The 12112-nt window shown below is 42.4% G+C and overlaps 1 protein-coding gene across 2 annotated transcripts; it reads right to left on the bottom strand.

The window, feature by feature from the left end:
- Positions 1-3322: 3322 nt before the first annotated feature.
- On the bottom strand, positions 3323-11867 carry hmgcs1 (3-hydroxy-3-methylglutaryl-CoA synthase 1 (soluble)). 2 transcript variants are annotated; one of them, XM_036529582.1, is made up of 10 exons: positions 11772-11867; positions 8656-9113; positions 8252-8377; positions 7804-7968; positions 7310-7478; positions 6668-6838; positions 5971-6077; positions 5742-5867; positions 4475-4609; positions 3323-4314 (listed from the first exon to the last, which is right to left on the bottom strand). In XM_036529582.1, the coding sequence occupies exons 2-10, from the start codon at positions 9101-9103 to the stop codon at positions 4259-4261; spliced, it is 1503 nt and encodes a 500-aa protein (XP_036385475.1). In that variant the 5' UTR covers positions 9104-9113; positions 11772-11867; the 3' UTR covers positions 3323-4258. The 2 variants fall into 2 exon arrangements, with proteins under 2 accessions (XP_036385475.1, XP_036385474.1); XM_036529581.1 differs by lacking the exon at positions 11772-11867 and adding an exon at positions 10820-10933.
- Positions 11868-12112: the final 245 nt, after the last annotated feature.

The following is a 12112-nucleotide window of genomic DNA, read 5'->3' as shown; positions in this document are numbered from 1 at the left end:
CAGCCAATAAAATATGATGTTATATCAGGTGGTGTCCCTTTTCATCGTTTTGAAGGAGCTTTTCTTCTCAACAGTTTTTTGACTCTGCAAGGAGGTAAACTCTAGAAATAGATAGCAGTTGTGCAATGCCCTTAAACAGCTTTGTGATTCTTGCAGGGTTTGTATCTCGCAGCTTCTGTAGCACTTCACTACAGCTAACACTGTACCTCAGTTCATTTTGCTTTTCTGTACTTGAATCATTTAGGCAAGAGGGATCTGTCAGCCTTCTGCAATGCACTGTCTCTTATTGTCTACATCTATGTTGATGATGCATGAATAGATTAACTCATCTTGATTTACTGTATCTTTGTTTTTACTAAGACGTACGTTAAAATACCAGACAGGCACATGCATGTATTTCACAGCTGCCAGATGAGCACTGTTAGCACAACATGTAGGAGAAAAATAGAAGAAAGATAGAGACTTAGCACTGCTTTGTGCTTCTGATAGTCTTCTTTTATTTAAAGTAGCGTCGGCTACGTTTCTACCATTCTGGTTTTTGTCTGCTTCTCTGAAATACCGCTCAGGTCTGGGCCCAGTAGGTCTTTGATGGAGGTGCATACGGTCAATATGAGCGTTGCAGTTGTGTTTCCATTGCACACACTGGCCGACGGGAATGGAATCTTAATCCACCTACTGCTTTGTTTGGGATCCTCTTGCCCCCTCTATCAACTGTGAACATCTTCAGGTGCTACGTCTGTGTCAGGTGGTACAAGGTGTCATCTTTCAGCTGGTGAACAGTTCCAGGAATTAAGCAGGAACATTAAACTTAATTCATTATTCACGAGGTACCTGTAGTTGTGAATTTTGTCTCATTATTGTTCAAAAGGTCAGGTTAGAATAAGGTACCACTTCACTGCTCAAGGGGTAACGCTGGTTACACTAAAAAGTAAAGTAACAATTACACTGAAATTGCGGCACCACACTAACCTAAGTTCTACTGATTACATGGGTGGCATTTTAGAAATCACTTCATGTACTAATAATAAGTTTCAAAATTCATTGCTTAAACATGTATTCATTGGTGAAGAAAACAACCATCTGGTATCAGAAAGTCTTCCTATCCTAGTCTCTTATGCACATAAGTGCAACAGAACCAATTATGGTCTGTGTGTCATGTCTGGAATAACTGTGGCTGAACCACAAAAACTGTTGATGTGTATCACTTCACTCACCTCACTCTTGAAAACACCTTTCATTCTCCTTGGAGAATCACTGAGCTGTGAACAGTATTTTCTTTTTTCCACAAAATCTTATTAGTGCATCTCCTCCTACCTTTTGCACCCCTATAGACACAGAGCCTTCATTGGGCATCTCAGACTCTATTCGCAATTCATTTATTTCAGGCAAGTTGTAGTTTTAGCCAGAGGCTCATTTATGCTGCATAGAGAGAAAAGAAACTATAATTACCCTTATCTACACTAAGAGGAACAGAGGTGATATGGTTGCCCCTGTATGTCAAGTCTGAATTGAACAGAGCAACTATAGAAGTGGTGAGTGTATCTGGAGGCAGCTTGGGTAAAATGATTAATTACAGGGCAAGCAGGGAATGATGCATTTGAGAGCTGATGCAACTGAGGTGTACAGTCTATGGCATGGCATGCTATTCTACAACAGTACAACTTATGTGCTGGGGTTGAAAGTAAGGGTGCTTTGCTGAAAGCCAAAAAAGACAATTTTTGTTATAAAATGATTATTTAAAAATACATTTACAAAAGGACAAAGGTACAAAAGAAAGTAGTTCTTTGAATGAAGACATTTATTGGTTTCTCAATTCAATTTCCAAATCCTCATTCTCTACAGTTTTTTCTATACCTTCTCAATTTTCTATAAAAGAAAAAAAAAACCACTTGATCAGACACCGATTTACTCTACATATATAAATAATAGATTTACAGTTAGTACTGTACATTATATCACCAAAAATTGGTATAATTAACTGAACTGAGAAACTATTTGTAAACATCAGCCTATTCAAGGTAACCTCAGAGGGAAATGCTCTTGGCTGTAAAATTAAAAAGAAAAAAAAAAAACAAAAAAAACATCTGTACATTATTTAGAGTACACTCATTTTCTTTACATTTAGTACATGCGTAAATAAGGCTTCTCAAAACTTGAGCAGTCTGTATCGATGACCAAATGTGGCAACCTGTCTGGCCTTCTGTTTCTAACACCCATCTGCAGCTCTGAATCCCAGTGGTTCGGCTAACATTTCAGAGGAAATGCAAAACTATCAGGGGCTTTAAAAACAAAAAAAAACAAAAAAAAAAACCTCAAGTATATAATGATATTTTAAAAATCCCTCCCATAATGTTCCTGGACAGCTGCAGTGTCCACTGCTTTTTCCCCTCCGAGCACGTACCGTTTGTCTAAAGATAACCCTGGAGGCGCAAAACAAACCACCCCTTATGATTCAGCCACCGTCAGTGGTTTAATAGCAGTAGAAAACCTGTGGACACCACGGCACTCCAGGAACACGTTTGGAAACCCTGGTTTTAAAATACAGAGAAGTGTTATTGTGAAAACACAGGACATTTCGCTTCCCCAGTATATTTCTATATACAAATAAAGCTAATTTGTCACACTTGTTATTTCTGAAAATATAACCCCTTTACACCAAATATAACTCGTAAGCCCTTAGAGTTTAAGGCCCTAAGTCAACATACTAGTTGCCTTTTCCCACTTATTTCACAGTTCTCAAATGGATATAAAAAGGCAAAAAAAAACATACTTTTTTTTGGAATCTTGGAGTAAAACTACAAAGGTACAGTCAGTCTTTGCCTTAACCTCCACAACAGTCTCTACCAGTGTGCTGAGTCCTCCTCAGCAATTTGGCACAACTAAAGGGGAGGGGAACACCAACTACAGCAATGTCAAATCTTACTTAGGCCCAGTTTCCTTAGCACTGTTGGACTGCAGATTGCCAAGTCATCAAAGCATAACATTTGCATAAGGGGTTGTCCTAGTTTTCACATTTTCATATTTGTGAGAGTCCAAGGTTGGTACACAGACAGTTAAGTCACCCTGCTTTCTTTACTTAAAGTGAAAGCATGTTGATGGTTGATAAAGAAAGGTTTTCCCTTAGTTTCACTAAGTTACTTTTCAGACAGTATGCCAACAAGACACATACATTAGTTACTTGCTTATTTCATTTTGCCTACATCTATAAACTCGGTCTACACTACTAATTTGACCATGTTAATTTAGCACTGGCGCGTTTACCTGCGAGATTCTCTCTTTGAAGTCTCACATGGACAGTCAACTTTAAGTACTATAAGTGTTACCCCCCCCCCCTCATATATTTTGCCATTTATCGTTTCAAAGTCTGATAGATAATGCAGTCAGTCTACAAAGTTAGGAAAAAAATTCTCTCTATTGAAATTTTAAGACAACCATCATCCCCAAAAACACTAATTGCCCGATTTAAATAAACTCAGTTCTGTAATAATATTAGGAATGGCTTAGTCTCATGTACCATTCTTCTGTCATTGGTCACGCCTATAGCTCGCTGGTGTCAAAACAGTTACCAAAACGTGTCACAATCTGTAGTGTTAGCTACGCCATCTAGTGGTAAGAGTAGCCTATGCCCATGCCCTGACTAAAGTTAACACCCTACAGCACAGAAACAGGAATGCAGCATCAGCAACAGCAGCATTTAATGAAATAAACAGGGTGGGAAGAGACCCACTTCCCTTTATGTCCCCGGACGCTTGCGGCCATATTCCCAAAGCTGACTCCATGTAGGACCCATTTCTCCATTAACAATGGAGACACTGTGTCAAAAGTGCAGACAAACTTAATGAAAAAACTATGAAAATATGAAACACATTTCATACATTGTATTCTCAGAAGGGGCCACTAACCAGCTGGTTAAAACATTTTTTAAACGTTTTAAAGACGTCTTCAATATAGATACATACATACATACATACACAAAATACATCTTTAGAAACCAGCCAGACAAAGGAGTAACTGCTTGTGTGTCAACGCTAAAGCAGTATGAAGCTTGGGGAATATGGCCAATAGAAGAATGTGCAGGAGTGTCTGCCATCTCCGAATCCGTCAGTTAGCTCTGTCCTTGCTGTTAGGCTATGTTTTGTTCAGTGCTGTGCCACTGAGCAAATGAGGAAAGGTGGGTGGGGTCCTGTTTTGCATTCCTTTGTCTCGTTTTCGGGTGTCTCAGTGACCTCTCGGCGCGTGTGCCTGCAGCTTGCTGACATCAGTGCTCTCCGTTGGTTATGGTCACGGCTTCATCTTTGCCGGACTGTGGGTGCACTGGAAAAGAGGACGAGACCAGCCATGACCGATGTGAGAGAGACGAGGGAGCCTTCAGGGACAAGGCCCCGCCTTGTGGCGCTCCCAGTTACAAAGCCAGCAAGTGACATCGGGTGTTGCTTGATTTGCACTACAGCACACTGGGGGGGGGCTTGCTTACCTCTGTCACCATGGTGGAACTGGCCAATCCAGGGAGCCCGTCTGGCATACTGCCTGCGGTGCTTCTCATCGACGTGCGTCAGGTACCATGTCCCCGGAAACAAATCCTCCACGCTGCCTTGAGGGGTGTAGTTTGCTGTACGAGAGAAGGGAATTGATTAAAAGGCTGATATTTTTATTGTCAAATGCCCACTTAAGCATGCCAAAGGTCTACATCAAAGCAGAATATGGTATGTGAAGTCAGAAATGAAACACAGCAGAATCTAGAAATGCCAAGATTTACACAAAGGAGGGCAACATTGTTTTCAGTTTCTCTCAGAACAAACATTTAATGGACTCTTTTCTGGCTTTATTGCTGATATTACTCAAAAAACACATTCCAGGATTGGTTGGAATAAAGTCCAATGAATGAAGAAAAAAAAAAAAAAAACACTTTCACTGAGGGCACAGGAGAACAAAATTAGAATTGGGCAACTGGGCACTACAAAAGAGCTGCCTCTACAGAACAGACACAGTTGAACTGGTGCTGCCCTATGCATTTTATTTATATTTGGATAACTGTGCTCTCAATTTTCTTTGACAGTGTATTATTTTCTTGTAGAAGATGGGGTGGGCAGAAATATGTATTTCGGAAATGTCATGATTTTAAAATCTGAGAGGTATTAAAGATGCTAAAGATGCATTTACAGCTGCAAAGAGACGGAAAAAAATGTTCTACAGAAAGCATGAGACATGAATGGTGAAAATGGATATGAAGTTAAGCGATCACTTAAAGAATTGCCTGGGTCTTCCAATTGCATCAACCATTTAACAATACTGATATTATTCATTGCTGTATATGACCATTTGGAACACAGCTGAAGGGCCTTCTCTTAAACTGGTTTTATGTAAAAGAATCTCTGGCAGTAATTTATTGCTGTTTTACTTGCAGTTCTGTCTGTTCACTCTCCTGATTAGAAGGTGCTTCATTATTTGTTGAGATTACTGCTACTCTTATGATAACTCTCAAAATAGCTCGTATAACCTACAATGTTTACACAGTAGTCACGTTACTAAGTGATCTGCGGTCATGATAACTAATGACCTGTCACTGACATGTCATGAGGTCTTTATGACCACTAACAGCAAGAACGCCCCACTGAGGGTTGGTCAGGAAGACCATTTTTTTTGGTCTGTTTTGTTTTTTTTTTTAAGGTTGACCTACAAAGCTGCAGCCTGTGACTATGAGCGGGCCATTTTTGAAGCGGACAGAGGCGTGTAACACGCACCCAGGTGGTGAGTCTCCTCTCTCAGCTTCATGTTCTCAGCAAACACGGCTGGGGAAACCTTCTTCCTGGAGTCCAACCGGGCCAGGAGGTCAGAAAGACTGGCCACCAGGTTGTCCAGCGCTGACCCTTAAAGGGAGCAAGGTAAGAGAGGAGGTAAGGGTCAGTGAATGCCTAGACAGCACAGCAAGCGTCCCGGTGTGTGTGTCTGCGCACGTGTGTGCGGGCTCACCTGGCGTGGCATCCTGCGTGACCCTGATGGAGTAGAGTGTGGCAGCAAATCCCGACCCATAGGAAAACACACCGATCCTCTGCCCTGCCAGCTCCTGAGGGGTATGTCTGCAGAGAGAACCACAGCACACACTCCATTCACACAGTGCTTTTCTCATCTTATAGTCCCAGGTCCAATCACCATAATATGGTAATTACTCTAACATCCACTGGTTCATATATATGAGTATATGGGGATTTTTCATGCTCCCATAATCCTACTTGAGCATTGGAGGCTGTTGAAAGAAACCAACATGACCTCTGAGAAGGTAACGGTTGCTCTGTTCTCCTGTTACACAAAATCATTAACAAAATGGACACCTCTCTCCATTTGACACCACAGCTTTACATAGGACAGAATTCAGTCCTCCACCTTCAGTTTCACCTATACATTAAATATCGAATTTAAACTAGTGCTCAGCAGCACAACCCTCTCCAAGACTAGTTTGCCTTTTTTTTTTTTTATTTCAAACATGAAACAGCAGTGCTTCCTTAAAAATTCTGAAGTGAAACTCAAGATCAAACCACAAAGCTGTACAATTAAGTTCCATCTGTTCAGAACGTTTCCTTTTCAAAACAGAGAAAATTACAGAACTTCGCAATAGGAGGCTGATGTGCCAAGGAGCAGATAATGCAATATTGACCAGAAGCTAACTTACACTGCGATGACAGAGGCCAGGCAGCCATAGACTGAGGGAGTATACATGTTTCCGTTCTGGTTGGACAGCAGGAGGGAGGCCTTGGTCTTCTGCACAAACATCTCTGTGCTCGCCTTCATGAAGGCCTTCTCCACATCTCGATCAAAGTATGTCTCCTCTGGCTTCACCTCCCTGATTCCATCCCAAAACAGAGAGAGGAGTTAAGATTCTTACCGCAATGACAGCCTGTATTAGTTGATACGGTATCAACAGATATATGCAATATTATATTTGAGGGAATATGAAAGCAAAGTTGTAAGCAACCAAATGTGGCAAGCAAAACCTTTTCATTCCATTGTTTGTATTTACATGCTTTGCTCATTAGAATAAACCCAAGTGAGACTTTTCTGTCTAAGCAACAGATTAAACAGCTAAGCAACTGATCCTTCAGGGTTCTACAGGTATTTTTAACTACAAGCTCACAGCCCCTATAGTAATATGTTCAGAACGCTCTTGGATTCTTCTCACAGGACAAAACAGGCATTCTTAGCAATAAGAACGTTTTACGACAGATGCTACTGATGCAATATTCTCACAATGCATGGACTTTACAACAGTGGAAAAAACATGACTGTCGCTCTACGCGCACTTCGCCCAGCTCACCTGAAGGCCTCCAGGCCACTGAATAACCCACTCTCTGTGTTGGGGTTGGGGTCATTGAGGAAGTCGTTGAGTACCAGCCGGGCCAGGGACTTCTGGACCAGCTTACAGTAGGGAGAGTGGAAGACCATGTAGCCAAAGTCTTCCAGACTGAAACGTTTATCAATGCCCTCTGGGAAAAGAAAAAAAAAAAAAAAAACGTTGTCATTCAGTATGCACCAAATACAGAAAACCATGGATACAATCCGCTAACAGATTTTATTTGTTGAAACTGCTCATAAAGACTGAAGAACACTGCATAAAAATGTTAATCACATCACCATATTTTTGGAATTTCTAACCAAATAAGTGGATCCCTTGTTATACCCCCCCCACCTTTTGTAATGTAGGAAACCTGACACAGAGGGCATGTGCTTCGCATTTATCTGGTACACATTCTTGTGAACTTTTCTCCAATTACAGCATGTGCCAAATATTAAAAGACACCTCCTGCCCACCTTTCTGCCACTGTGCATGGATCTTGTTGCGGTACACCGAGTAGCACCTGTCCAACGCGCTGAGGTAGCACTGGATAGACAGCTTGCCGTCTACCACAGGGTACTCTGAGACCATGTCCGGTTTGTAGAAGTCATAGGCATGCTGCATGTGGGTACCACGCAGACCTGCAAGGCCACAAAGTGTATGGGATCAACACCAGACAACTCGCTACACAATTACTACACTGAAGTGTAGGTGAGGGAAATGTACTGGATGTTCCTTTGTTAAGCAGACTAGTAACAATATAAACAAAACCCATTCGTTTGCCAAGGTGGTGCAATCGCAGGGCGCTTCCGGGCTGACTTTGAACGGGCATTTGGCAAACAAAGCAGGAATTTGAAAACAGAGCCTTTTCAAGGCTGTTGCTTTTTGTAACGATAGTCTTTCACTCTGTCCATAGTGACCCACCTCTGTCGAAAGCCAGGGGTGCGTTGGGCCCAACCAGCATGGCCACTGCTCCTGCACCCCCCGTGGGTCTCGCACTTCCTGTGGCGTAAACAGCAATGTCCCCTGCCACCACCAGAGCATAGCGACCTGTGGGAAAACAAGTGATTTAAGGATACTCGAGGCCTATCGCAATAAAAAAAAATTATAAAAAAAAAAGTGACAACTACTTTTCATTCAGTTCTCAAAGTACTGGGACAAATCCCTTTAATTTGATCTTTCCATTCTGGGTGATTGTAAAACGAAATGTAAATTTTGTACAGATGGGAAGAAATGTTTACAAGGTTCATAGTTACAGAGACATTCAGTACATTTGTCAGCCAACATGGCAACATGTTCCCACATCCTGCAGCAGGTGAGAGTCTTACCATCCCAGGAGCTGGACTCCACCCAGTTGACGGCATTGAAGAGGGCGGCGGTGCCCCCGTAGCAGGCATTGGTGGTGTCAATGCCCTCCACGTCTGTGTTCCCGGACTCCTCGAAGAGCTGCATCAGCACCGTCTTCACCGACTTGGACTTGTCGATGATGGTCTCCGTGCCCACCTCCAGCCGGCCCACGCTGTCGTAGGAGAGGCCGTTCCTCTCCATCAGCCTCTGCACCACCGTCAGGCACAGCGAGTTGATGTCCTCCCGGTCGGAGCAGAAGCCCATCTGGGCCTGGCCCAGCCCGATGGTGTACTTCCCTGCCGCCACGCCGTCGAACTGCTCCAGCTCCGCCTGGTCCACGTACTGCGACGGGATGTACACCTCCAGGGCGATGATCCCCACGTCTTTGGGCCACGTGGCCTCGCCACTTGCAGGAACCGATCCAGGCATCTTAACGGAGCTGGGGGGTGGGAGGCAGAGGGTCCGATTCATGAGAGGCTGCATTAACAGCGACATCAAAGTTTCGATGCTGTCAGACACCCCGGAGCTGATTCCCACAAAACATGAGAAAGCTTGAACGGCTGCAAACACAACCGGCCCCTTTCGCATTTTCAGCCACATGCAAGTGTTAGATGCACAATTTTCCTCAGTGAGGTTTAGGACTTTATTCCAATTCACCCAATCAAATAGTGCTTGTTCTGCAGCCAAATAGTTGCTATCTGGCAGAACCTAACCGAGCATATCTGCCTCCGTTTCTGGCCATATCTCAAACTAATAAAATGCAAAGTGAAATTACAGGTGGCATATTTAAATAGGTGGGCCGGCCAGCTGTGGCTGTCAAAATGAATTGGGGCAAGCCAAATCAGGACCTACACGTGGTCACCATGACACTGCACATCATCTGTAGGTTTACTGTTAACCAACCCTTATTAGCACATAAAATGTCTGTAACGTACTCACTGAAACTCTGCAAAATGTCCTCTGAAGGTTACAAAACGAACTATATCTAAGTGTCAAGCGAATATATTAAACGTCCTCTCATTAATATTATCATTCTTTTCATGCTAACAACAAAGCAAAGTTCAGCTTCACTGAAATGATACTGACACTTGATAACTACTGCTCCAAAGAAATCCGCTATCCGTTCACGGTCAATAGTATAGCTCTCCTTCCCACAACAATTCACTCTCCTACTGACAAGTTACTCACGGACAAGCTAAATGTTAACTAGGGTAAAGGGCATGTATCTAGTGGCCGATGCCCTTTTGCCTACTTAGCCAACAAACCGGCGAGCAGCACAACACAGACGTGTCCCTTTAGAAGTTTTACTTGAAGGGGCTCGGAGGAAGAACGTTTGGCACCGGGACACAGTCAGCATTTATACGTGGCGAAGTTGTGGTTGGGGTAAAGATACCGGATTTGCAAGTATTTTGCTGTGGTCCGAAATAAATAATACCGAGCATGCGGCACTATGGAATTGTGCGCGTGATACCGGCTCGAATGACATATTGAAAGGACCTTAAGTCTGCAATTCTGGCGTCTAAGGACGGGTTCCCAATGATAATATAGAGGAATCGGGCAAGGGGTTGACATTAGAGTGTAAGTTTAGCTAACAATACAGAATTTCTTTGTCGAATACATCATTTAAAACTACTCCAAAGTTCTAGGTACTTTGAATCCATATCCTACGAGTTAGCACTAACACATGCACTATACAATGTGTTTGGAGGCGACTTTAAGAGTTCCAGAGTAGCTAATTCCCCGTGTTAGCTAGTTAGCTAATTGGTTTAGCTCCTTCTTTACCCGTGTTTTTTCGGTGGCTTGCAAACTAACAAGAATATGTACTACTGACAAGCACCATTATTATAACATTGATTAGCTACTCTCTAACATCTCTGTGAAACTTGCCGGATAACTAGATAGCTAAAGTTAGCTATTTGAAATGGAAAGTAGCTACGCTGGCAACTATTACAGGGTGCAAAGAGGACAACAGCCTATTTTGAGCTGACATCGACCCATTCAACAAGATTAGCCATCTATCTAGCCACCTAACTTATGTTTCACAAATCTTATCAGCACAGTGACTACCTTAGCTAACTAGTATTGTACAAGACTACTTGAAACCAGTACACCAAATACCCATAACAAAGACATATTCCCACTTACCTTAAAATCATATAGCTAGTTACTTAGCCAGCTGTGTGTTAGTTTCGAAGACAGAAAGCTGTCCTTTCCTAAGATCATAAGGTCAGCTTTCGATGTTACTGCACGGACAAAACAGAAAAGACGGACCGACTTCCGTTTCAAAGCCAAAAGTACAGAAGTAGCTGAAGAAAAAAATGTCTATTTGAGTTCCTCTTAATTTTAACAAGCAAAATAGCTAGCTTCCAGTGTAAATCATTAGTGCTCAAGCAAGATCAACATCTGCTGCTTGAATGGATACTGAATGTACTTAGCCAGTTACTTTCACAAAAATATGAAGCTAGCTCACCAATTAAAATTGAGAAACACGTGCCAATTTTTCTTTACTTTGAATTTCGAAACTACCTCGTTTTCCATCCACTGGTTTTTACAAATTGCTAACTAACTACATGTATCCATCTCAATACCTTCAGCCAGTTTCGTAGAGCGATGCCGAACGTGTTTTTTAGATATCATAGTCATGTAACGTTATCATTACACGACAGATTATACTCGCTTGATTATCCAAAAAGATGTAAAACGAGGAGAGACAGGCACACGAAAATGATCTGGAGGAAGAGTTGGGTATCCAGCCAGTCTTCATTTTCCAGTCATAACATAGCTAGACTAGCTAATGTTAAATCAAGGGTTTGGAATCTAAAATCTGATACCAATCCGCAGCGATTAATACATGGTGTTAAATAAGTCGCTGTTATGTCTGTGAATGAAAATGAATGCAAGATAATAAGGTACCTCGATTGTCAGATGTATTTCAGGGACATTCATACACCGGTAGCTAGCTAACACAACAGCCACCGTTTTATCACTCGTCTTGTCAATAGCTACCTGACTGGCTAACGACAGTTAGCTGTGTCAAATGTGAGACAGACAGAAAACCATGCCAGAATGAATGAAAAAATTAATTGTGTTTACTTACCGTATAAGCCAAGTGTGAAGTTACGACAGGGAGATTAGGCTAACTGGCCAGTATTCCAACTTTTTGTTGACAATTCTTTTACCGTTTCTCCCCCGTTAGCTAGCTATTTATATGTGGAGAATACTGCATTTGTGGACTACGCCCTGCTTCCTGCAAATGACGGCGTCGTAACCAATCACAGTGAGTAAACCACCGTTCTGAAGTTTAGAAACGTCCCACCCCGTTTAGTCACCAACCAATCGTAAACTGGGTAGGCGGTACCAGAGTGAACACCGCTCTGAGTCGCCGAATGGTGTGAGTGAATGACGGTATATGGTGAGAGTACCGAGGCCAATCACAGA

The sequence above is a fragment of the Megalops cyprinoides genome, chromosome 5 (assembly GCF_013368585.1).
Source record: "Megalops cyprinoides isolate fMegCyp1 chromosome 5, fMegCyp1.pri, whole genome shotgun sequence".
NCBI classification, from domain to species: domain Eukaryota; kingdom Metazoa; phylum Chordata; class Actinopteri; order Elopiformes; family Megalopidae; genus Megalops; species Megalops cyprinoides.
Note: the sequence above shows the minus strand (reverse complement) of the source record. Positions and strands in the feature narration are given on the sequence as shown.

Bases quoted from the DNA above. Each gene is read 5' to 3' on its own strand.
- hmgcs1 (XM_036529581.1), bottom strand. The intron at 6,078-6,667 runs GTAAGTTAGCTT...TTCTCTCTGCAG, and splicing joins CTGGCCTCTGTCATCGCAGT to ACATACCCCTCAGGAGCTGG. The intron at 5,868-5,970 runs GTGAGCCCGCAC...GCTCCCTTTAAG, and splicing joins CACGCAGGATGCCACGCCAG to GGTCAGCGCTGGACAACCTG.